This window comes from Meriones unguiculatus, chromosome 6 (genome assembly GCF_030254825.1).
Source record: "Meriones unguiculatus strain TT.TT164.6M chromosome 6, Bangor_MerUng_6.1, whole genome shotgun sequence".
Classification (NCBI taxonomy): domain Eukaryota; kingdom Metazoa; phylum Chordata; class Mammalia; order Rodentia; family Muridae; genus Meriones; species Meriones unguiculatus.
In genome coordinates this window covers 13,156,547-13,183,497 of record NC_083354.1, presented here as the reverse complement: position 1 = coordinate 13,183,497, position 26,951 = coordinate 13,156,547, and the positions used below count along the sequence as shown (strand labels likewise).

General features: G+C 38.9%; 1 protein-coding gene and 1 long non-coding RNA gene across 3 annotated transcripts in view; one reads left to right on the top strand and one right to left on the bottom strand.

Moving 5' to 3' along the window:
* Positions 1-2,900: 2,900 nt before the first annotated feature.
* LOC132654894 (uncharacterized) lies at positions 2,901-6,774 on the bottom strand. Its single transcript, XR_009592502.1, has 2 exons — positions 6,520-6,774; positions 2,901-3,885 (listed from the first exon to the last, which is right to left on the bottom strand). It is a non-coding gene; the product is annotated as an uncharacterized LOC132654894 (long non-coding RNA).
* An 8,074-nt stretch (positions 6,775-14,848) lies between these two features.
* Positions 14,849-26,951, top strand: part of Bmp5 (bone morphogenetic protein 5) — a 116,848-nt gene continuing 104,745 nt past the window's right edge. For both annotated transcript variants that reach the window (XM_060384747.1, XM_060384746.1), the window contains exon 1: positions 14,849-16,054. In XM_060384747.1, the coding sequence (XP_060240730.1) occupies positions 15,565-16,054 (490 nt within the window). In that variant the 5' untranslated portion in view covers positions 14,849-15,564. The remainder of the gene's footprint in view (positions 16,055-26,951) is intronic.

The window sequence follows — 26,951 nt, the reverse complement described above, 5'->3', positions numbered from 1 at the left end:
GCATTATTAATGATAGGAAAGCAAAATTCCCTGATCTGAAGGAACTCATTGATTGTAAGAAGCAAATGTAAAAAAATAAATTAATGTAAAAAATTTAATTAAAAAAAGAAATAAAACTAGGACGCCCTGTGTCTAGATTCTAATTGTATAGACACAAGGCTCTCTGTGTCTATCTAATCACTTGTCCTTTGGAAAAACAGATTGAGAGAATCTGGTCTTAAATTCTGATGTGAAGAGAAAACCGCCCTCTAATCTCAGGATGGAAGGAGCAATGCACTACGTAGAGATATCATGGATGACCTTAGAATGCCAGAAGAAAGCTGCCCTTTGCATATTAGAACACCATTCAGCCTCCTCTTCTCCTTTCCTCCACCATCGTGCCCCATACACCTAATTCTTCTCGCCGTGTCTTCTCACAGAATTCCGAATCCAGCGATTCCTGGCCAAGAAACAAAGGTAAAACCATCCTGCTCCTCAATGGATTTGGATGAAAACTGGTAACAAAATCAGGTGCAACTGCAATCGAAGACATTGGAGGAGAACAACACTAGGTCTATGAGGACTCACACAATGGCAAAACTACATGTTTATACTGAATCATGGTCATCGATCGATCCTACCAGATAGAGTGGTTACATTTTTAACCTTGAGACTTGGTCCTGTCCAAATTAGGGATGTGATTTGTCCATTAAGAAAATGTAGAACCTTTCAAAAAAAAAAAGAGGCAGATGTAAGAAATAAAGGTAGTATTGGGGCAGTTCCTGGAAATCATGAACATATCTTGAAAGTGTTTAAGAGTATACATGTATAAAAAGAATAGCCCACTACTTTTTCCAAGGCTTGCTGGAGAGAAAGTACTTGCTCATGTTCACAAGCAATTTTACACCCTATTTTTAATTTTTCATTCCTTCATCTGGGGATTAAGCTATTTACATTTTAAATCGGTGTCAAACTTTAAATGGGGAAACAAAAGAAAAATACAGTTGTTTGGCCTTATTTAGATCCTGCCAAATTATTACCTTCATTCAAAGTCCAGCTGGTGAGCTTTCCAATCTTTTTGATAGTGGTCTTTAATCCATCCCTTCCCAGCTGCTTCCATCTTGGTCTCTGTGACATGGCAATCTTTGTTTCTTTCCTATGTATCTAGGCATTCCAGTTTCGAAGAGTGTGCACAAGTTTCCGATATGTTGCTCCATGGAGTCAATGGAGAGTGAAGAAAGAAAACTTGAGCAAGAATGCTTCTTACCTATGATTGTTTCAAGAGCTCTCCTCTGATGGTCTGAAGTTTCTTGGGAAGACCAATAAGAATTTAGACCTGAGCCCACTAACTAAAGTACATAGTTATGTCTTCTCCACTAGGTCTAAAGCTTAGATAGTACCATTTTCTAAGAGTAGGAAGCATGTCATATCACTAAAACCAAGAATAATACCGTAAAACACGGAACACTTAATACTTAACAATGTAATAGGCTATTAACTAAAGTCATGAACTTATGTATGCCATTTTATATTGTGACACTGGAAAGAAGGGAAAAAATATGAGAACTCCAGGGTCATAGAAGAGTTAAAAGGAATGAAGAGTGAAGGATAAATGTAGGCAAGATACTTTGTCATCATTTGAGATAACTTAATTTCATTTCCTTTAGGGCCCTCCCCTCAATGAAAATTGACATCAACTCATTACCCCCCCCACTTTCTTTTTCACTTATGTCTTAGCCTGTAGATGTGCTTAGACCCCTCTTGTGTCATTTTTTTATTCTATAGTCTATAACTATACACATGCAAAATTTACGGGGTGAAATGCAGTAAGAAGTGCAGTCAGCGCTTTAAAAGGTGAGCTTGTAACTTTGTCCTGTGAGGGTGGGTGTGGTGTGCTGTGAGAAACAGCATAGAGGGTTCCTGGTTGAGTTCTGGGGTGTGAACGTTTCTTTATAATTTTCTTTACTACACCGTAACCATTTTTTCTTCCTTTTTTACAGAAAAGACAAGAATAACAGTTCTCATGCATTAAACTAAACGAGCCCTCTAATTAAGTTAATAAGACCTCCAATAGCTGAAAAGGGAGAGTCAAAGCTTCAAGGTCTGTATTTCCACACTACCAACGACAGGATTATTATTTATAAAGAGTTGATTGTCTAAACAGTTCCATTCAGAAAGGCAAAGGTAACTTTTAAGTTTTAAAGTTCATACAGCCAAAAGGTGGCAGTGTCCTACTGGGTTTCTGTTTAAGCTTCATTTCTCTAAGAGGTGAAATTTTCAAATGTGTTCTGCTTCTATTGAGCTTTTAAAAGAAATAGTAAGCAATATCATTACTACTGCATATACCAAACAATAATTATACTTGGATGGAAATGTTTTCACAACAACAGTTTTGTAGAAGTTTTTGCATAGAATGATTTGATCTTCACAGCAAAAAGACAAACACACAAGTAAGAGAGACAGAGATAGATGGTAGATTAGAGATAGATTTTCAAAACCATCATCCAGTCAACACACAGGTACATATTTTGTTATTGTTAGTCTCTTTGGGGTTCTGTTCAGTCTTGGATTATAAATCAGCTCATTGTAACAGAATGCAAGCAGTGATTTGCTTTCAGGTAGGATTAGTTAATGAAGGGAGCAATACACAGTCTGTGTTTCTGTCCGACATTGTGTTTCCAGTGTTAGGCTCGTTTTAGAAGTTTTTTTCCAAGAAGCAAATAGTAAACATTCAGAAACAACAGCATACAGAATGAAAGCACGTGCACACGTTCTGCTCTAGAAAATATTTTTATTAATTCTTTGAAAGTTTCATGAATGTTTTGATCTTCTTCATTCCCCTTCCCCACCTCCTCCCAGGCCTGCCCTTCCTCCATCCCCGCCCAGCTCTGTGTTCTCCTCTTCACCCCCATCAACACAAATTTGTGCTGACCAAATACCCTCGGATGTGTGGCCTTCCACCGGCACGTGATTGAATCACCAGTGGCTATATTCTTAGAGGAAATTGACGCCCTCCTCTCCCAGCGACTAACGTTGTCACACATAGTTTTTTACACAGCGGTGACCTGGTGTTGCCTTCTTCTTTCCGTGCTGGGATTTGGCCCAGCGTGGACTTCCACTGGTCTCGTGCCCACGGTCACGATCAGCGTGATTTCATATGTGCAGCTGTCCTGCTGTGTTCTGAGAACATTGTCTCCTTTGTAGTCATCTGCTGTTTCTGGCTCCTCCACTCTTTCTGCCCCCTTTCCCGCAGCGACGCTTCGGTTTTGGGAAGACGGTGTGTTTCCGCTCTGCGAGGGCTAAGCGTTCTGCAGCGTCTGCGCTTGGTACAGGGTGGATCCCCGGGGTAAGCAACACGTACTGCAAACACAAGCTCGTCAGGGGAGGGCTGAGATGCACGGATCCACGTTACAACGAGAACCGTTAGAAGTCAGTCGACTACTGTGTGTGCTTAGCAGCGTTTAACGGTTCTATGTCCTCGCCTAGGGCCTGTGACCTGTCTGGCCGTGGGCTTTGGTCAGTGTCCGTGCCTGGTATGGGCTTTATCTTTCGGAGTAGGAGAGACATCCAATCAGGAAGAGGTTGATTACTCTTAGGACACTCGAACTGCGGTGACGTCAGTGGGCCTGGCGTTCTTGTAGCCTGTCGAGGTGACAGCCGGGTATACTTGATGCTGGTTTTTCTCCTCCTGTAGCCTGCATGGGGCCTTCCAGCACTTTGAAGGCTAGCCAGTTTGCACGAAGCTTTTTGGATAGTTACAGCCTGATCTCTTTATATTCTGTGTCTCAAGGTTGAGGACTCTTCAGCAGTAGGCTCTCCCTGTCAGCTTCTGGAGGATGGCCAGAAACAACGGCAACAGCCCGCAACGTTTGCTGGGTCTATGAAACCTCACTGGCCCAGTTACACCTAGGACAGTTAGAAAAAGTTCTATGTAAACCTATCACTGTAGACTCTTACACACGCGCGCGCGCGCGCGCGCGCACACACACATACACACACACACACACACACACACACACTCAATTATACACACACACAAACATATACACTCACATTATACACATATATATGTACAGGAAAATAATTAAAATGAAATTATATGACAGCTTAACTGTGACCTTACTAGACACCAGAGGCCAATAAACAAACACCTTAGTGCAAGGAATGGGTTATTTCTTTTATAGTAAATATATTATTTATTTGTTTTACGTAAGAGTGCTCTATCTGCATATATGCATGCATGCCAGAAGAGGGCATCAGATCTCACTATAGATGGTTGTAAGCCACCATGTGGATGCTGGGAATTGAACTCAGGACCTTTGAAAGAGCAGACAGTGCTCTTATCCTCTGAGCCATCTCTCCAGCCCTGAGTAAACATATTTTTAAATATCTCAGTATCATAATAAAAACAACTGAAGGAAATAACTGAAAAAAAATAATTCCTACCAATTTCTAAATTTGTTCCAAAATCTTCAGCAAATGCTAAGGCAAAATTTACTCAGGGCAGAGCTTATTTTGCAAATATTACTAGTCGGAGCCTGTCAGTGTTTGGATTAAAAAAACTCATTATTTTTTAGAGTCTTGCAACAGTTTTGTCCTCATCTTAACTAAAGCTTGGTGTCCCAATCCTCGAGCAGTATAAGAAGTCTAGTTTTGACTTTGTTCAGACACCAAGGACTTTCATTTCTATCTTCACATACATGAGAAAACAGAAATGATCCCTTTTATTGTGATTACAATTTTGACCATGGGAATTTTATCTACTTCTATCTGTTATATACAAAGGGTATGAAATCATTGTATTTGGAAACACTAGACAATGTAACCAATCTACTTTACAACTGTACACAGTATTTTTAATTTTAAATAAACCTTAAATGAGGTTAAGGTTAAAATAACTATGTTAGAATAATAGCCATTTTTAGTTGGTAGATCAAAATAATTTTTAATATTCAATTTTGTAAAAAAACAGATAAAATGCATTAAATTTTTAGTTATATGTGTTGGTGACAAATATTTTTTTAATAATATTATTATTAAAAAATTTTTTTTAAAGACTGGGTTTTTCTGTGTAGCCTTGGTTGTCCTGGACTTGCTTTGTAGACCAGGCTGGCCTTGAACTCACAGAGATCCGCCTGCTTCTGCCTCCCCAAGTAATGGGATTACAGATGTTCACCACCGTGCCCGGTTTACATAAAATTTCTTTAACCACATAACAACCAGCATTTCTAAGACAGCACAGGGTAGGCTAGCTTTAATTTTATCTTTCTTCTACTTCTTTGACTCTCAGAGGAAAGAGCCCCCTACTGACAATCATGGTGTCTTTGGTTTGTCAGTGATAGAGAAATTCAAACTCAGGAATTGACTCTATACACTGGATTCATGCTAGCTCTACTTACCTATACGTGGTATATATAAAATAATTTATTTAGTTTTAAAAAGTGAGATCTTTTCTTTTTCAGTTGAAGAGGACTATATATTGTTATAGCTCCTTTGGGGCACTTGGTAAGCACTGGAGAGTGCTGCCACAGGTCAGATCTGCAGAGGAAAATGTTCTTGCGGAGATAAATGTTCTGGCTGATTATTGGGCTATAGGAGCTTTTTTCCCCCCAACATATGCCTTCTAGATGTCACAGTGTAATAATACTGCACAGAATTCTACAGAAGGCAGTGAAATCTAATGGAACCTAACCTTATTGTTTAACGATCACCAATTCCCATGCTAATATTTTGTTTTCTTTTTCCTATAATTCCAACTAAAAATCTTCTCATGTTTATTATTTCATTTAATCTTTATAAAATCCTATATGATAGGAGATATCAGATGTCTTTATCTTTAGCTAAAGATCAGGAAACTCAAGCAATATGCAGTTTCAAAGCTATGAAACACAGGACCAGCATTTAAATTCTGTCTTTTCTGAGAATATGCTTCTTAATTGCTATATCATTTTGTCTCTCCAATTATTGTAAGACAGATTGATTCTCTCTTAAAACATTCATTTGGAGGATTAGTTTTAGAATATGTTTTGCATAACCATAATTAGCTACTTAAATAAATGACTTCATGGTAAAATTTGCTTGGAAATGTTGCATATTATATTTACATGTCACTAATAGTTTGTTTATTCTAAATGCATAGAAGCAACTAATTATTTTGTTATAATTTCAGTAAAGATACGAAAATTAAAAACCTGCCATGAAAATGTTCTGCATAACACATTAAGTGCTTTTATAATTGCTTTATAGCTATAAAATAATATCCTCAAACTATGTTGTTGAGACTCACAATAAGCTTCGAAATATTTTATTAATAACCGATGTTTAAAAACAAGGAAACAGCCAGAGGTGTTAAGTGATTTTTAGCTCATGTAGCAAAATAGATAATAGCAACTATGGTAGTTGAATTACTTCTATGGGGCCGAGTAAGCAGAGTGATTAATCAATTAAAGTATTAATTTATGTTAATGTAATTTTCTTTTTGATATACAGTGTATAATGCTAAATATTAACAACCAAAAACTATTACAAACTCGTACTCACCTCTCTGGACAGCTAGCCCATCCTCACAGTCAGTCACCGGCATGCTTTAGATGGCTTTCCCAGGCCAGGGTTTGTGGAACCATGATGACTTGGCTCCAAGTCAAGGAAACCCCTCGTTCTCAAGCTGACTACATCCATCACCAACAACCGAGATCTTCAGAACGAATGTGCACTTAATTTAACTATTTGTGAGTGATAGGGCAATGAGGTCACTAAGTTTTTAAAAGCCATTTTCTCTCTTTTACTTCGCCACTGGGCCAGGATTCTGGTGGGAGAGATTGGAGATGGCCTGATAAAACTGGGAGGGAATCTCCTGGGGCGGAGTTGGGGAGGGGAAGGCTGTATATCTTTCAAAATATGAGCAGATTGTGCAGAAAGATAACACAATACAATTCCGGTCTTTGTGTACCCCCAGACACGACAATGCTATTTCGTAGAACGGTATTTCTCTTTCTCCGATTAACTGATTAAAAGAGTATAAACACCACGTCTTAAATTGCCAGTGCGGGACACCTAACAACAAAGTGAAAAAGAATTTCAATTTTAGTGGGCCATGTCCTCTCGGTAATAAGCTTTGAAACACTGACACTGATGAAACATAGTCCCACAATTCTCTTACTTAATACATTCAGTACTTCACAGCAAGAGCTCTTTCCCCCTCATTTCACTCTTGAAGAAACTGGTTCAGTTAAGTTACTGTTTCTGGTTACCCTCTGGTTGTGTGATTCCAAAGTCATTTGGTCAGCAAGATGTCAATCTAGTTTGCTGGCTGTCAACATGAAGCAGGGTCTTTGTTAAACAATATACTCTTTACAGGTCCCTTGACAACTCATGGGTGTGGAAAAAAAATAAGGAAAAGAACCAAAGAATTTTATGACTTTCTTTAAAGCACATGTTAAACATGATAGTTACTTGGTGGAAAGATTCTGGCCACATTTGGATAATTGCAACTATAATAGCATCCGTATTATAGACAATTAGTTTTGAGTTCATGCTCTGTGGTCGTCGGTTTTATTCATTTAAATGATTCTGATATCCATGTACGTGAATGATCTATACTTCAGTTTGATGAGGGAGTTATGCTAACAATTTCTTTTGGAGCAAAATGCCCATGAAGACCTGAAGATTTGAGTAGAGAAGGCCCAGGGTGCTGTATCTGCTCTAGGCTAGCCAGAGGGCTTCCAAAAGCACCATCTTTTTTTGTTGCCATTTGCTCCACTTTGTTTACCGAATGTTTTCATACTAATCTTTAAGAAAGTCTTTCACACCATTTAAAAAGTATATTTAAAAATATGTGTAAGCCTGTTGGTTAAGCTTATGAATACGGATCACAAACAGTTTCTTTTGTCCAAATTTGCTTCTCGGTAATTACAAAACTGTAGCCTCAGTCTCACTTGGTTTAATCTTATCAATTAAAATTCAAAATTTATTGATGTTAATACAGTTTTCTGTTTGCTATCCAGCATATAATGGTAAATACCAACAACAACAAAATTAAATGCAAATAGTGGTATATCTCCATATGAGGAATTCCTTGAATGACTAGAAATTATAAACAATTTAGCTTATCTTTGTTTCCCTAAAAATGGTTGGAAGGTAACATACTAGTAATAAAAATTATACCCAGAGAAGCTTTCTAGAAAGATATTAAAGACTTAAAAAGACACTGATGTGATATAACACGAAACTATATTATGAGTTAGAGTTCTGTATTGACACAAATATGCCACAAATTAGGATTAAGCATATTGAAAGTAAGATGCTATGCATAAGCTCAATGATAATTATTCTTTTATCTAAGTTCAGACTAATATTGGGTTTGACTATTTTTTGTTATCATGATATTATTTTCACTATTGTTGTTACAATTTTTGTCCTAAGTGTTTTAAGAGTGATTTTTCTAAAGAGTTATATCGGTACCTGAAAACGGTCACCAGCATTTCTCTCCATTTCCAGAGAAGCAGCGTAAGGGTATAGTTTGGGGAGATACACTGTCAGGTTGTGACTTAATGTCCTCACTCCCATGCTAAAGAATGTGTGATTGTAGAAGGTAAAATGATTCACCGGTTCTGGAAGGAAGAAGAAAGTGGGTAAAGGGCGGGGTGAAATTCTGCTCTCTGGGAAGAGGGCTGGTGAAAGGTGAGAGATAAAGAAAACAGGGACACTTGAGAGAGTTCTAGATAAGAAGATGAGGGGGGCGCTGATAAGGCTTTTAAAATTAGGTACACAGAGATAAAGTTTATTGTAAGTGGAGAAACGGATCAAAAAGAGAGAAAATAAAAAGTGTAAAAACAGAAATAATAGGATTTAAACATAGAAAGTAACTTGACAGACATACACACATACACCGATACATATACACTATACACACACAACATGAGAAAAGAGGACACGAATTTGAAAGAGAGTAAGGGAGGGTTAATTGAGAGGGTTTGGAAAAAGGAAAAAGAAAGGGGGAGTGATGTAATTATAATTTCAAGAAAAAGTAAAAAAAAATTAATATTAAAAAAAACAGAATTAAGTTAAAAAAAGAAAGTAACTTGAAAGTAAAGATCGGGAAGAGATCGATCTAGTGTGAAGAGAAAACTGAGAGGAAACCTTGCACACAGCTCTCTGAACACTGGGTGTCTAAACACTCCAAAACGGAACATACCCAATACAGACAGGAAAGTTATCTGGGTGAGTTCAGATGACCGGACGTCCAAATGAGTTGTGTGACATAACGGAGGACACGTTGTCATGTACATGATAGCTCAAGAAAGAACTGTAAATGAGTGAAAGAAAATTGTGTCGTAAACAGATGCCATTAAGAATAGGTCTATATCTGTATTATGACATAGTGCAGACTTTTTCAAAAACAGGAAACTGCATTTTGACTCTGAATTTAAGTTTCAGTACCTGAGCATTTTTTTTTTTCAGGAGCAACTGACCTGTAGGAAAAGCATAGAATATTTATTTCTACAACAGGTCTAGAATAGGCTAATATTCAGTGTATGGAATGTAAATGGTTTTCTGGAACAAAACACTGTTTACTTTACTTGAAATAAACATTTATTAAAAATGTCTTAATCTATCACCTTGTCTAAAAGTGGTCTGTGACCCATAACCAAGCCTTCGGCAGAGTGTAGGGAATCATATGAAGGAAGGAGGAATTAGTATATCCTAGAGGGGACAGGGAGCCCCACAAGGTCCAAATATATCTGAGCACAGGGGTCTTCTATGAGACTGTTTATCCAACCAAGGACCATGCATGGATATAACCCTCAACCCCTGCTCAGACATAGCCCATGGTAGCTCAGTATCCAAGTGGGTTCCCTAGGAAGAGGGACAGGAATTATTTCTGACACGAACTCATGAGCTTCCCCTCTCCCCTGAGGGAGGAGCAGCCTTGCTAGGCCACAGATAAGGACATTGCAACCATCCTGAAGATACTGATAAGCTAGGGCCAGACAGAAGGAGAGGAGGACACCCCCTCTCAGTGGAGTCAGAAGGGGGCAGGGAGGGAGGGAGGGGAGGAATGGGAGGGAAAGAGGGAGAGGGCTACAGCTGGGATACAAGTGAATGTATAAAATTATTTAAAAATTAAAAATATTAAAAAATTCAATCTTATTAGCTCAAATATTAATAACTTTATATTATCCATTATATTCCCTAACAATATTGCACATTACAAAGCAAAGTCCATATTCTCTTAATTTGCAGAGGATTTTGGGTGATTACATGTATACATATATACACAATATACACACATATATATGTGTATGTGTACATACATGAATACTTTCTGTGACATATTTGCGGATACTTTCTTAGGTTCTGAATTTATCCTAAAGCCTCTGAGAAAAATCCAGTGATGGTCCTTTAGGGTTTATTCGTTCTTATGTGTACGAGTGTTTTGCCTGCCTGTAAGTGCGCCCGCGTGTGCTTCTGGTGCACACAGAGGCCAGAAGAAGAAACTGGATCCCCTGGCTGGGTCCAGCTGCCACGTGAGTGCTGGGAACCCGACCCAGGTACACTGCAAGGGCGGTGTGTGCTCTTAACCATGAAATCATCTCTCCAGCCCACAACAAAACATTTTGTATTCGCTATAACAAAAGATACTATGAAAAAGCAATTTCGCATTATGCAGTTTTAAAATTTCCTTCAAATTAGATCCTTTTGACCATCAATAGTGACATTTATTATTAATGGGAATAATTAGGGTTGGCAGCCATACCTGTCATGGAGCTGTCACACTCCTACAAGTTCTGGGTTCTTCAACATATTGGTTAGAGTCAGCCCCCTGCAAGGGTGTAAGGTGTGAGCAGAGTGGGTTTAAGAGCTTTGACTTTGGCCCTCACTTACACGCCTCGTTTGGTGCTTTTCTGCGTGCTCTGCTTTTCCTGGATATCTTTTATGCAACTCCATTCTTCTGAGACTTTGCAGGCAATTTTCATGATTGCTAAAAATCTAATTAACAGATTGTGCTCATTTTCGGAGGTTCTCTGGCATTGCAATAAGGGCCATAATGTTATCACGAGGGCAAACATCGTATTAATCAGAGTTCTCTAGAGAAACAGTACGGGTAGAATGAATATTCATTGCAAAACGGTATTAGTTAGATGGGATTATGTGAATATCCAGCAAGCCTGCACTTTGGTGAGACGGACAACCCAGTATCTACTCAGTCCATGATATGGGTTGTTTGGGGGTTTTCATATGACGAGGATCTCCGGGGGAACTGCTGTTCTTCAGTCCACATTGAAAGACCACAGAAGCTGGGATCTGGTTGTCAGAGGTGATAGCGGGAGCAGTAGCAGCGGCTGTGGGGTAGATGCACGTACCAACAAGGACAAGAAATCAAGCACAGGAAACAGGTCCTTAGAGCTCGAGTGCCCATCTAAGGCACTGCCAACTCTGGGGCAGTGCCTTCCTTTTCAGTTAACTATCCACAAGATAACCTTGCAGACTCATTGGAAAGCATCATCTCTTAGCTGATCTGAGTTTCCGTCAGGCTGACAACCAAGACTAACCGTTACACAAATATAAGCCATTGTCATTCAGAAGAATGTGGTATTTGCCGACAGGAGCAGATATTAACCACATCTATGAGGGTTATCAACTTTAATTCAATAGAATTCCACGTTGATAATGTAACAGAGGGTTTTGTGAATATGAATGTAACTCATCACACAATTATTTTCCTTCTGAATCACGGCTGTTGTCTGATAGAATTGGAATCTAGTAGTTAAGGAATCATGAGACTGATGTTCTACTAAGAATGCCTACTTTTAAATGACTAACTGTTGCTTTATTTTATCAAGAAATATCTATTATAATTACTACCTAGAGTCTTGAACTCATATAAAACAATCTTAGAAACATGTCATATAAAAATCCGGTATATCCTGGTTATTCAATAATAGCAAACATATCAAAACATCTCTATTTTCTATTATCTTTATTATCAGTTTCCTACATTTCATTTACTAGCTGTTGATTGGACAAAGCGTAGACTGCTCATGACTACAGTCCCTTTCCAGTCACTGTGAAAAGCAAGCAAACAAACATCAATGTCCCCCCCCCAAAAAAAAAGCCTGTCAGAGAGAGGTTTTGCAGTATTGCTCTGTCTTCCTCTGGACGCAGCGGGCTCTGTAGTTCCCTTACTAGAATTCTCTTTGCTGCCAGCTCATCCAGCAACCTAAATGGTCTTCTTCACGCCTGCTGACTTCACCCCTTCCAGATACCTTGTCTCTCCGTCAAAACCAGCAACAATCAAAGCTTAAGAGAGATAAGAGGAAAGTTCCAGAACAAAAAAGATTTACAAGTGTTTCAACTACCGACTGAATGGGTTTCTTTTGAGAAATCTGGAAAAACTGAAATTGGTAAATTGGGTATGATTGCACCACAGATCCAGAGAGAAAGGCATCAGATTTCAGTGAGAAGAGAAACTTCAAAAGAAGAGTGACCTGTGGAGAGGCTTCTTAGCTGGGCCCTGTTTTTGTTCCAAAGCAACAGGGAAAGGAATGGGTTTTTGTGGAAGTGCCTCTTGGTGATGGTTAAGAATAATTCTTGTGATAAGCCTAACTTTGCTCTTCCTTTCTTGTGTGTGACTATACAGCTTGTCAATTCCTTGTATAATACATATCAGAAATGTGCATCTTTTCTAAATTTGCAGGTACAAAATCTACTCCGTCTTTCAAGCTGCTCTCAAACACTTAGGTATAAATCTATCCAGGAACTGGGATGTGGTAAAATGATTTACTTTTAATTAAAAATGATTCTAACTTTTTGTACAGTAACTGGCATTTCCTGTTTAGTCTTAGGTGTTTTTTTTTTTTTTTTCTTATTTTTTTTTCTCCTCATCGATCTTTAAAAAAAAATCAGAGTGGGCTAAATCTAGTCTACTAGAAGAGAAGTGGTGGTTAGAGTAGATACTAAAATCTGACCAAGCTTGCCAGCAACTTATTGCTAATACAATAGAAAGCTATATATGCCTGGGTAAACAATCAAATTACAATTATAGTGATTACTATCATAAATTATGGTTCAGGAGAACAGTTCTTGAGACTTGTGACATCCAGTCTTATAAGTATCTTTTCCTAAGATACAAGTATCTTAGGAAAAAAGTAAACAAGTATGTAATATTGTTTCTTCTTTTAGTGCAGCTGATTTTCCTCTGTAACTCTGTTGTGCTCTTGAGGCATGAAGCAAAGTCACAGCTTTGAAAATGTATTTTAAAATACAGAGGTTTTCCCGTAGCCTACTTGATATGTTTCATAAACACAAAAGAGTAATTGATCTGAATCTGTCCTGATGAGCAGAATTTGCTGTTTGGTTTGAAGGCTGAGCAAATAATCTCTGGAATTTTAGCAGTCCAAACCGTTGCTTACTGTAGTGGTTATCTGGTCTCTGCAAGCCTGCATGGCTGCCCTTCTTTGTGATGTCTGTTTTCACAACGGTGCCCCAAGAGCAGCATCTGGGCTGCTGCTCCTCCTGTGGTGGCCTCTGTAATGATGCGAAGCCTTCAGTGGGGAGACTGTTTGGCTGCACTGTCGAGTTTCCCTGGTGAATCTGAGCAAGAGAAATGACGTGTGTGCCCAGATTCAGAAGCCCCTTCAGTGTCTTGCATTCACCAATGAACTGAAGACCATGAGAAATGTGTCTGTTTTCTTCACTGGGAGGAACTATGCTAAGAGAAATTAAACAAGAAACTAGATACCTCTAGGCAAAGAGAGAGAGAGAGAGAGAGAGAGAGAGAGAGAGAGAGAGAGAGACAGAGAGAGCATTAGGATTTCACCGCAGTTCTAGAATTCACTCGATAAATTTACCTTGCTATCGGAATGCTGTCCCAGACAATGAAAGCACTGTAAACGCTAAGGTTAAATGTGTGCCTGAGAGGAAAATTATAGCAGGCAGAGAAACATTGCAGACTTCCAAATTTTAAAGGCATTAACCATTAAGGATAAACACATACTTCACTCATTTCCTCAGATTAGGTATGGCATTTTAGAAAGGTGCACACTGGTTCTGTTCTGCCCATCAGAGTCCAGGAATTCCACTTCCAATCTGTGTGTAGTCTCGTGGGATAGCTGATCTTTAGCACGACTGTTGTTTATTTATTTGTACAACTTAAAACAAATCAAAGTTCTGAGTATTCTTTGTAATAAATATCTCACTGTAAGGATGTCTACATTTCAGTTGTAATGTAAAAGTTATGAATGATAACATTGTAAGATATTTCTAGTTCAACTATTAATTTAATCAGAATAAATATATATTTCTGATTAAATCGTTTCTACAGACAATTAAGTTGGAGCTATCTAAATCCCATCCTGAATCATTATAACTTTCTTTGGAATAGAATGTATTTAATGATTCATTGTCTTCTTTTGCTCTAAAGTGACTGGTTGTCACTAGGAATCAATAAACTTATTCCAATTTTAAATTTGTTCTTTCGTTTTTTTTTTTTAAGAAGTAAATTTTAATGACTTTCAAAAGCTAGAGATAATCTCAAGTATGGAACTCAGCACGGTAACTTGCTACAACCTGACACTTAGTGTAGAAATGTATTAAATGCATTCTACTAAAAAGACCTAAAACATTTCTATATGGAAGGGTGGCAAAGTTTTCAGCCTGCTACTTGAAAACTGGTTTTTATCCTCCCTGGAACTTGTACATCCCATATATCACTGTTGAATGTTAGACGCATGGTTATAAAATTGCAAAAATGGAGGCTTTTCTGGTAGCAAAAGGGTTAACTTCTTTTTGCTTTACCAGTTTCAAATTACAATGAGAAGCCTCTTCTTTCCCAGCAGGGTTGTGCTTACATTTCTCTTTAGATCTCTCTTGAAGAGGGCTGGTATATTTGTGCCTGCTGGAGGTGGAATTAACTGTGAGAAGGAGGAAGAGATTGAATGGATTTACAGGAAGGATTTCAAGTAAATTCAGGGAAACACATTTACTTGAACAGAATAACCTTGGGTCTTGTTTTACACTAAGACCATACAAAAGATGTTCAAGTTATCACTAGGCTGCCGGACAAGCATAATTCCAACACTAAGGTGCAGACCAGCGTAGATCTGTGATTCAGACCTCAGGATTTGTTTTGGAAAGAGTTCAAGCATTGGGAAGAAGTCAGAGCAAGTGAAGAGAACTTGGGAGCTACAGTCTATCAGAAGACCAGCTTTCGTCAGTTCAAATACCAAAGGCCTGGTTATCATAAATTCACATAGGAATGCATAGGTTATTTGGTCAAATAATTTTAGCCAGCTTTTGCTCCATCAACACCGCAAAAGTTCTTAACAACTGTGGATAATTAGAAATCTGACCTTCAGCTTTCTTAGAAATAACTACTATTGACGTATTCTAAAATATTTAAAGCAGGAGAAGAAAATGGAGTGAGGATGCCGTGTTCAGAAATATCACTGTCATGAAGAATAGGTAAATTTGTTTTTACAGCTCCTGGCAAAGTGTACCTCCAAGGAACCTGGATTATTATTATTATTATTATTATTTTTTAAGTGGACAAGGATTAAAAATATCGACTTTTGCCTTTGGACAAAAATGCATTGGACTGTATTTTTACTTAGGGTTACTGTGGGCTTCCTCTGGAGCAGCTGGGTTCAAGTGGGCTGTGCAAAAGGAGGCTTGGGAGACAATCATGTTCACTCCAGTTTTATTTATAGAAGACTACGGAACCACGAAAGACGGGAGATACAGAGGGAAATCCTCTCTATTTTGGGTCTGCCTCACAGACCCAGGCCCTTCTCACCTGGCAAGCAAGCCTCGTCTGCACCCCTCTTCATGCTGGATCTGTACAATGCCATGACCAGTGAAGACAATCCTGGGGAGTCGGAATACTTGGTGAGGGTATCCCTGGCAGGAGAGGACAAGGAAGCAAGAAAGGCGCACCCAGCCTCCCCCAGCGGGTATGCTCATCGTATGCACTTATCTCCAAGGATTCCTCTGACCACTCGGAGCCCACCTCTTGCCAGCCTACACGATACCAACTTCCTAAATGATGCTGACATGGTCATGAGCTTCGTCAACTTAGGTACGTTGTTCGTTTATTTGTTCATCTGGGTTACTATAAAGTGGAAGTTTTTCTAACGGGGCGGTAGCTCTTTGGTAGGTGGCTGTGTTTATATATTCATTTCATAAGACTCCCCTCCATAGCTTCTGTTTCCCTTTTTACACAGATACAAGATTTTGCTCTAGGTTATAGAGTCACATATATTTAACATGGAAAGCTAAAATTAAACAGTCACAATTTGGATAGAATTTGGTCCTTTGGGAGCTTATTAGAATTTAATTTAAAGATGTGCATAAAAGGCAATACTGTAAAAAGGGAAATGTATAAGGAGAGCAATGCATTGGTCAAAAAGGAAAAAAGAAAGAAAGAAAGACCAGTATTTATGTGTGGGAAAATAAAGATAACTTTCCATTTCTTTGTTAGTGATTTAAAGAGCATGTGAACACAGACCTATTCATGTGCTACTCAAAAATTCTCACCCAGGGGAAGAAATTATTGTAAAAAATCTTTAAATAAAATTAAGCAAGATTAAATGGAGCTGTAAAATATTAACAATCAAGGGAGTTCAGTGAAAAAGTAGTTTAAAAGAGAAGTTTCAAGCTAACATTTCTTAGTGTGGTGGCTAAATGTAGTCATAGCTAGAAAAATATAAAACTTGCTTTCATGGTATTTATACCAAATTCTCCTTTGAGATTAAAAATTTTTAAATTGATAATTTCTGTAAATATTAACAAGGATATTAAGGAATAGGTTTTAAAATTATATTTCATTCAGTGCTAGTGCTTCATGGTAATTTTTAAATATTGACAGTCTCAAATGGCGGATTACTACCCAATATTTCCAGAATATTAAATAGTTTACCTACTTAAGATGACTTTACAAGGGCTGTTTTATACTAAAACACTTTAGTATAAACTGAAGATGAATTGGCTATCTTTAGATGTTTAAGGGAAAGTAACATTAAACATAATTTAGTTTTAAGACTTAAAATTTAACAAATTTAATAAACTTCAAAAAAAATCAAGAGCTATATAAAGTAAAACCTTTAAATATTTTAGTTTTAAAATGCTATCTGGGTTGACTTCAAGATATTTTTACTCTACACCTAGTTAAAAATATCCTTGTATACTGTCTCAAAGGAAATACTTTCTGAGAAGTCAGATAGCAACCAATCTTGGTGACACGTTTGTAATGTATGTTTCTTAATATGCTGTGGTCATTTACTCCTAGCAATCCTGGCAAGAAGGACAGGGGCTTACTGAATCATATGTTTTGTGTTACCAGGGACAAAGCTTTTAGTGCTGAGCTTTAGGAAACCGTCGTCTCCTGCACATCAGGTGCTCTGCAGGTCCTCCTTGTGGCTTCTCTTTTGTACATAGAATTGGCAGGTTTCAGCGAAAGCTTTCAAGTAGAATGTAATTCTAAACTGGCTTGATTCCTTCTTCTTAGTATAAGGGCTGTGAAAATAGCCTTCACACTGTATTTTAATTTGCAGCTTTTTCATTCAAGAATGTTAATGTCACTAGACCAGCTTTCACTCAGTGTAATTAAATGCAAATCACTATATTCAGGTGTGAACTTTAACCACATAAGCAGCTAAAGCAAAATTTATCACCTTTAATCTTTCAGTTATTTTAGTGGTTTGTTCACTTTAGAGGAGAAGCTAAAATTGATTGGACTAATGTCAGTTATTAGCTTAAGCCATCTAAAATGTGACAAAAGAGAATTTGTGATTAAGTAACAATAGCTCAGCCATTCATCTGCCTTAACAACATATTTCATTAAACGGAATCTTTTGATCATTTCTAACTGGTATTCATTGCTATGTTAGAAAGTTATTAGAGTTTTGAAATTGTATGCATTGTTTGTTATAAATACAGAGAAAATTAAAAAAATCAGAAAGCAATTTATTCAATGATTTCAACACTGTTTTACCATTAAGTGATACTTTTTCTTTTAAATTAATGATCTTTTTTTGTGTTGGTCATGGTATGACAACACAGTTGTCATCCCAGCTCATTACTTATATCAATATATAGTTATTTATTTTATTCTAAGAAATAGTATTAGAGTTAAACTCCAGAAGCATTTGATCGTGCTTAAACAGGTGGACAGTGTTTTCCTCAGTAACAAACCATGTGGTGTTTTCTTTTTTAATAATCCCCAAATAAATGTGTCATAAGAAATTAGTAGAAAATGGATCCTGACTCTGGATGAGTTTCTTGTGGTTGTCGTGAGGTGAAATCGAGGTACAGTTTTATTGCTCTTAAAACGTGTCTACTCATACAACCAAACTTTACAGCCAATCACTACTTAGCATAAAACTCACTTTTGTGTTTCCTCCGCGCATAAAACAAATCAAAGTATACTTGGAAAGGGAAAGGTATGATATCATTATAAACCGAACCCAAAAAACCCCCCAGTGCTTTTAAGGTAACATTCAGCAGCGTATGTTACCTGGGCTGTGTTTCACAATGTTATGAAGCTCAAGGGGAATTTATTTCTCCAGCATCTCAAAAAAGGTCTCTGTTGTGGTGACCAAGTCCCAGTGAGTCTGGTTAGCAGTAGCAGGGGTGTGTTTGGAGTGTGTGTAAACGTGTGGGTAACATCTGTAACATTTCCCATGACTAATTCAACCTAATCCAGACTCAGAATCATATCCAACACAATATTTATTTATAAAATTTTCTTGTGAATTGGTTATTGTTTTTTTATATAAGTGAAAAAGATTATTTTCTAGTAAAAGGTAAAAGTAAAATGTAACAGGACTTAGCTATGCAAGCATCTACATTTAAACTAAACTCATTATTTTTTACCTTTAAGTTATTTTAGCAACTTGCTCACTTTAAAGAAGCAAAGCTAAATAGTTTGATCAAATTTAGCTTTTGTTAAAGCAAGAGACTTACAAGCTAAACCCCTACTCTCAAATTGTTGAACATCAGTTAAATTTTTGTTGAATTGATACCAATTAATTCTGTGGGGTACAAAAATTTCTTTACGGTATATATATATATATATATATATATACATATATATATTGCTTTTTAATGTATTTTTCCTAAATGTTTACTTGGTTTATGTATGAAGTACTTATGCAAATGAACAATTAAATTATGCATCTTTAGAATTTAAGTGCAGTTTCTGTCACATAAAGATAGAATCTTTGGGATATTTCTAGAATGATTTAAAGATTAGATATCAATATTTTACCTAATTATTTAATTATGCTAAATGATACAACATTAAGAGCAAATGATAAAAAAAATGAGAAACTTGTGTTATTCATTACCTACATATATTTTCCTGAAAGCGAAAACTGACGTTTGTGCTTATTAGTAGTTTTTGGCTCATGGATGCGTTGCTCTTAAATCCCTTTCAGATACATTTTAAGAATACGTTCAAGTATAAAGTATGTAGATGTAACTTCTAAGGTTTTCATGGTTTATAACATTTTAACATGTTAGGTATGAAAGGAGCAGTGCGGGGAACATTAAATTTAGGCTCCCTTCTTAAACTCAATAAGCTCCCCTGATATTGGAAAAATATGTTTATGTCCTCATTGATATTTCTGCTTTGGGCTGACTCAAGTGCTCGGTGGAGAGGAACTTACACATAAACATATGTAAAGATGGCACCTATGACATGGACTCTCTGAAATAGAGTTTTTAACAGGTGTAATAGAAACACACCCGTAAACGCTTTCAAAAGCATTTTTTTTAAATGTAAATGATGAGTTGAGCGAATAGATCATTTGAAACCACTCTAGCACCTATTCCATGGATTCCGTCTGAAGTAGGAAATAAAAACACTGGGCAATACAACAATCATTCTTTAAATTCCGCCCTTCCGCCCCAGTCTGTTTGAAGGGGAAAAAGTATTGCTAAGGATGAAAACCTTTTCTCTCTTCATCAATGATCACCCTCATTCATAACCGAGACAACCAGATTGTGGTTGTTCAAGTTATTTTATTGCCAAGTGACTGATGCCGCTCCCAGAGGGAGATTACTATAAACAGAGTTAAATTAAAAAAAAAATGTATATCTTAATGGTCACTTACAAAACAGTCAGTTTTAAAAGTCTGAAGACAAGTGTCTGGGGAATTAGGAAGGCATGGACATATAGCTTGAAGACACTGGAAAGACCCCAAGCACCACCTCTAGGGCCTGACTCACTGTCTATAATTACACACTCTTTCCTCTCCCCCTGTCCCAACTCCAACACTTTTAATTCTCCACTTTTTAGTTCTGGTTTCTGGAGCCCCCAGGCTATCTTGGCCTGCTGTCTTTACCCTTCCCACCCTTCCTGGGATTTGCCTTTGGTCCTACTTTCTTTATAACTAAGGACTTAGATTAGTTGAAAATCGATTAGTTCCAGCTTGATAACCTAGGCACAGCCTCTTGCTTCCTCAATCGTTGAGAAGGGAAAGGTAATGACGCGCGCTGTGCCAGGTGCAGCCTCCACCCACAGGGAGGAGAGCAGGCCAGGGCATTCGGATCCACTGGCTTCTGCTGTCCCCTGCAATGATTTCCCTGACACCCCACCGCTCCCCGCCTTCTTTTCTACTCTATTTGAGGATCCCTTTGACAAAACTTAATTGACGTCTTTGATTTTACTATTCTTAAAGATGATTAAAATATACAAGGACGCAGGTTAAAGCAAAACGAAAGGTTGGAAAGACTCCAACACTGACTAAAAGTAATTCAGCATTCAATTTTCCGCACAACTTTTCTTTACATTGTCTTCATTCAAGATTGATGACACTGATATTAAGAAATTATTTTCTTTATTAAATTCTCAAGAGGCAGTAATGGACTAGATGGAGATAATGTAGACACAGGCTGAAAAAGAAACGAAGTATGTTTTAAAAGCACCTTGAAAGGACAGTAAATGAGGCAGCTATTCAAAGCTGGTCTTCGAGGTGTGCAGGTGGAAGATGTGTGGGGGACCCCCTCCCCCCCGTCTACCTCACGCTGGCCCAGCAGCCAATTTACCATCCGCAACCACAGCAGCTCTAGCAAAAAGCCCTATCATCCTTCTGCATTAAAATACTGACTTGGGGGAAAGTAAAGTCTATGTCTCAGTCCATGTGCACCAGGAACACACAGACCAGCTACTACGTATAATCATAAATAATGTAGTAGCTTGGCTTAAAAAAAATAACATCCCACAGGTTAAAGGAAGAGGCTCCCCTAACAGACAGGGGTTGAGATCACAGAGCCCCTCACAGGACTGGTGGGAAACAATGAATCCCTTGTTCTAAGTAGTATTTATTGGGTCTTCTTTGCACCTTCAGTTCATATTTTATGAGCTGGGCTGCGGGGTTTCCTCCTTTGCTCATCTCTTAAAATAATACCCGTGCACAGGGTCTTTTCTGAGACTGACATTCAACCAAGGACCATGTATGGATATAACCTAGAACCTCCACTCAGATGTAGCCTGTGGTAGCTCAGTAACCAATTGGTTTCCCATAGTAAGGGGAACAGGGACTATTTCTAACAGGAACTCAATGACTGGCTCTTTGGTCTCCCCACCCCCGAAGGGAGGAGCAGTCCTGTTAGGCCACAGAGGAGGGCTTTGCAGCCAGTCCTGAAGATACCTGATAAAACAGGATCAGATGAATGGGGAGGAGGTCCCCCCATCAGTGGACTTGGAAAGGGGCACGGTGGAGATGAGGGAGGGAGGGAGGGACTGGGAGGGAATGAGGGATCGGGACACGGCTGGGATACAGAGTTAATAAAATGTAACTGATAAAAAAAAATAATACCCGTGACTAGGATGTCCTTTAGGCACACTAGCTAGCCTTGTCAGCCAGCTCATTCATTTGGAGGGGAGAGGGGCTTGCTTTCATTTTGTTGTGACATTGGGAAGCTTAAGGATCACCTCACAGAGTCTGACAGTCAGATAAGGATAATGATGGGTATATTTATCTCCCCCCCCCTGAAATGCTTACAAGTACCCTCATAATCAAGCAGTCATTTTTGTAGTCTGTTTGAGAGTTGTTAAAACAGTGGTGGAAACGTTAAAAAAAAAAGAAAGAAGAATTTTGTTACTGTGAAAAGTGTCTAAAATGTTGGGAAAGATATTTATAGGTTAATAAGAGTAACATTTAGTACTTTTGAAAGAAAAGAAGGTAATACCGACACTATATTAAAAGAGAGTGCTTAATTCTCTGCTCAGCAAGCAAACAGCTAAATAAATATTATGTGACACTTAATATTTATATTTAATATTAATATTTAATATTATGTGACAAAGCCACATGGTATTATAGCAGTTAAAGTAAAAACCTTCAGTTCTATAATTTCTAAGATAACGGGTGTCCTTGTCTTCAGAATATGTCCTTTCATCTTCCTCTTCACAAGCAGTGGGGTAGTACATGTCCTTTTAATTCAAGAACTAAGTCTGTGCTTTAGAAACAGATGAATAGAATTAAGGTACATCTTAGATACTGTGTTTATTTAATTAGTTGCTAGACCTGAGTGTTAACAACTTGTTAATGTTGAATAGAATTATATATATACAAGTTTTGGCAGTTGCCACCAAGCCTGACAAGATGGGTTCCATCCCTGAAAGCCATGTGGGAGAAAGAGAGAAGCGACTCTTTTAAATTGTTACCTGACCTCCGTATGCTGTGGCATGCATGCACAAGCTAAGCACACACACACACACACACACACACACACACACACACACACACCCCAAGAATCCATAAATATTATATATACACAAGTGGGTGTATACCTTAAGAAATCATGATCACACTCTATAAAGTCACATTTGGGTTTTATTTGGTATTGTTGGATGTCTCAGAACAAGAAAACACTAAATTTTGTAACTTTTGTAAAATCCTTCAACCATGCTCACTAGCATTATTGTAAGAGAACCTCAGTGTCTGTCGTTTCTTTGGTGATTATGACTCTGTCCTTAGCCTTTCTGTGTAAGAAACACAGTCCTTTCAGAACATCAGTCAATGGCAGTTTACTGTTTTAAGGTTCATCTGTTAACTGAATTTAAATGTTGTCTCTTTTATGATTCCTTCTTGGAGGCATATGGCATTGAGGAAGCTAGGCTATGTCCTCTGGAAATCCAGTTTTCAGACTGCCAGGCAGCATCATCTTGAGTTAGTTGGCTGGGTTCTCTGTGGCTCTGTTCCTGTCAATGTCTGTCAAAGAATGAAATGAATTATTAAACATAAAGCTTCAAAGATAGTGTTTAAGCGATATTAAGGCATGGAAAAGCATCTGGGCCTGTTATTTGAGTTGCATTTGTGTTCGGCATCTATAGGAGATTTACAAAAGTGGCTTCAAAATCTGTGAATCACAGTGTGACAAAACTGTGAACCCTTTGAGGGCATAATGCCGTCTTCCTTAGCCCCTCTCACCTGCTGGACCTGAGACCATGAAATTAGGAAAGCTATCTATCCCTGCTTCTCACTGGCTGTAGCGCTTGGCAGAGTAGGCTTCACATCTTGTCCGGACAATACAGTGGAGCTGGCCTGGAGGGTGAAGGCACTGTTGAGCTGGGCCCAAGGGTATGAGAGTGGGAGAGCTGACCCCGTCTCCCGCTGATGGCAGCATTGAGGGTGAGGGCGGCGGGGAGGGCTACCCAGAGCAGTCCTGGAGAATTCACCCTGGTGGGGCAGATGTGGGAGGGAAGAAAGGCTGACCAGCTCAGCTACAGTCCAGGCGTAGACCCAGGGCTTTGAGTTGGCCCATCCTAATATCTACCTCATGTATGAACTGTTGGTCAGTGTGAAAAGGCCGTTCTTGCTGATCTCCACGACACAGGACAACAACAGGATATCAGAGAGGAGTTCCAGTGAGGATCCAGTGTTGGTGTCACAGAAGCCAGAGGCCTCAAACCAGGCCAATGACTCATTGCAGTGAACATTTGCAAGTGAAGACGCGTGGACAGAGGCGTGCACTGTGGGACACACTGTGACACACGACAGCTTCCACAAGATGTTGACTAGGCTCTGTTTTGTTTATTTATATTTTGTTTGTTTTTTATATTCTTTGTGGAGGAGGTCTCAAGGACAAAGCGTGGCTACGAGGGGACTGGAAGATGAGGGGGACCGGGGTGCATGATGTGAAACTCACAAAGAATCAATAAAATATGAAGACAAAACAAAACAAAACTGTGAGCGCTTGTCTAAAAATGGCTAGCAATTCAAAGATGGTGCCAGAGGAGTATGAGACCAAACAAAAGGCCATACTAGACAGGGACCATCTCATCCACATCCACAACACTGGGCCTGAATTTGGCATTTACCAACCCTGTGCTAGCAGTAAGAACCACACCCTATTTATTCCTGTCTAACCGCAGTGTTCGTTCCGAGTCCCAAAGGAAAGAGGAAACACTTATAAACTGAATTGTCTGAAGAAAATTTTGATTAGTAGTTATATTGTTGCAGTCCGATTTTTCTCAACAAAATGCAAGCCATAGGTCAGTGGCTCCGCACGGCTGAGGGCTCTCCATTACTCTTAGGCACACGATAAAAATTATTACCAGAATCTCCCAGGACAGATATATGGGAAAGGTACCGTGAGAGGAACCTTGGGAACAAGGATGCCACCTAGCCAATCCTCAGATGTTCAGCAGGGAAGAAAAGCAAGCAATAAATTCCTAGACTGTATTCCTGGCCATGTTTCCCGTTCATGCTCCTCACTGATAGCCAGAGAGCCCATTGGCAGCCCTTGAAATCCTTGCAGTGCAGAGAACAGAGGGGCATGATGTGGAAAAGAGCCAGTCTTGAGGTACAAAGTAAAGATGTTGGATGGACACAAAGCCAATCTTGAGGTACAAACTAAAGAATTGGATGCTTGATCCTTTGAGTTCTAGAATTACTTTACTTTCAACATAAGTTACCCCCGTACATGTTGGGATTTTGAAAAAAAATTAACTTATGAATTTCAAGTGGGGGATCATATTTTCTCTTGAGAGAAAAATTATTTCGGGAGTTGAAAATGAACTGGTGAAAAGCAACCATCCTGATGCTGATGGGGCAAACAGATCTGTAAATTGTGTATAGGCTGCTGATTTCATCATGAAAGCTTCTTTAGAGCAAACTGAGTTTTTAAAAAAGATGAAAGAAACATGGAAAAAAAAAACCAAGAACTGTTAAAGAGGACTAGCGATGCTAGAGAGCTTGACACCCAGGGAACAGATTCAGTAGGGAGCTCGCTAGAGAGAGCCAGCGGTCCGGGAGGCGAGTGTGGAGAGCACATTTTCCTTTTAATGGTTTACCCTAAGCCGTTCTTTTAAAACGATTCATGTCTGTGCTTTAGTGTTCAGATTCTGAGTGCAACCACATAATACTCTCACGTGTAGCATTCACATTCCACAATTAATGCTGCAAGAAAACAATGTTATGGGAAGGTAAATAGGGATTATTGTCTTTCTTGCTTGCTACCTCCACTCTTCCCAGGTAGTTTTTGCTTAGTTTTGTTCTTTGAGCCACAGAAGCAGAACTTGGTAGAACAGCAGGCATGTGAGCTGTTCACTTCTCATAAATAACCAACCCCTGAGGCTTGAGGACAAAACCGCCTTTCTCTCCTTTAACCACGAGAAACACTGGCTAGAATGCTCATTCCTGGTCTAGTTCATGTTCTTCTTTCAATTCATTAGGTATTATTACTCTACTTTTTACATTTTTATATTTTCTTTCTTAAAAAGATATATATTTACTTCTCTTCTATTTTATGGGTGTTTTGCCTGTATGCCTGTGTACTGTGTGTGTGGTGCCCAACAAAACAATTAGAGTCAGATCCTCTGCAACTGGAGTTCTAGGCGATTCTTAGCTGCCACGTGGGTGCTGGGAGCTAATCCTGGGACCTTGGCAGGAGCAGCAAATGCTTTTAAATGTTGAGCCATTTTCCCAGCCCCAAATTTTGTATTTTTCTTTTACTATTCAGTGTGCAGTAAAAATCAGTTCAACTTGAATTTTATGCAAATAATTATGTTAAAAAACTGGATGCAAATTGGGAGGAAGCTAGTACTCTTTGAGCTGAGGGAGGAGGGACTATTTCACTCGCCTCTTAGTTGCCAAGAGGAGTAAAGGGTGGGGGCTTTGCGGAGACTGCTAGTATAGCAGCTTTGACTTTGAAAGCTGCATATCTTTGAGCAAACGATTTCACTTTAAGTGCTTTTAGCCCTTCAAGCGGGGTTCATAAGAGAAAGTTGTAACTTGGATTTAATAAAGTACTGTCGCAAGCCTGCATGATGTACACAGTCGATGAATCTCCTCTACTGTTGCTGCTGCTAGAATGGATGCCAAGGAGTTGAAGGGTATCAGAGATCCACCAGGCTTTGGCGAGCAGACACATCAGGACAAAACTGAAAGATGCGTGTAACTTTTCCTCTGTCCAGATGAACGCAAAACAAAGCCCCAGTTTCATTGACTGCCTTCACCCTGAACTGTTATGGTTGATGTGGGGTGTGGACGTGGGCTCATGCGTTTGAGCATCCATTACCCAGCTGCTGATGCTGTTTTCTTTAATTGGGGGGCTGGTATAGTTTAGATATGAGGCTTAACTGGAGGAAGAATCCTGCTGAGGGTGAACATGGAGGGTTATCCCAGTCCTTCTTCAGCAAAGCCCCTCTGCTTCCTATTTGGGGCTACAAAAGAAGTTACCACACATTCTACAACCAGGAAGCCATCTGCTCTCAAGCCATTCCTGACCATGATGGAACAACTGTGTCTTCTCAAACCATGAGTCAAAGGAAGCCTCCTCCTCCTCTGTGTCAGGTGCTTGGGCTCCTGTGCTTCGTAGGCATGACCCAGGAAGTCATCTGTGAAACTCTTTCAGGAGACCCACTGTGGCACTACCCTGTGAGGGCCTGCAGTGACGGATTCCCTGATAAGCTTCTGAGAGGTGCTTTCCACATTACCTTTGTCAGGTTCTTAGAACTACTGTAT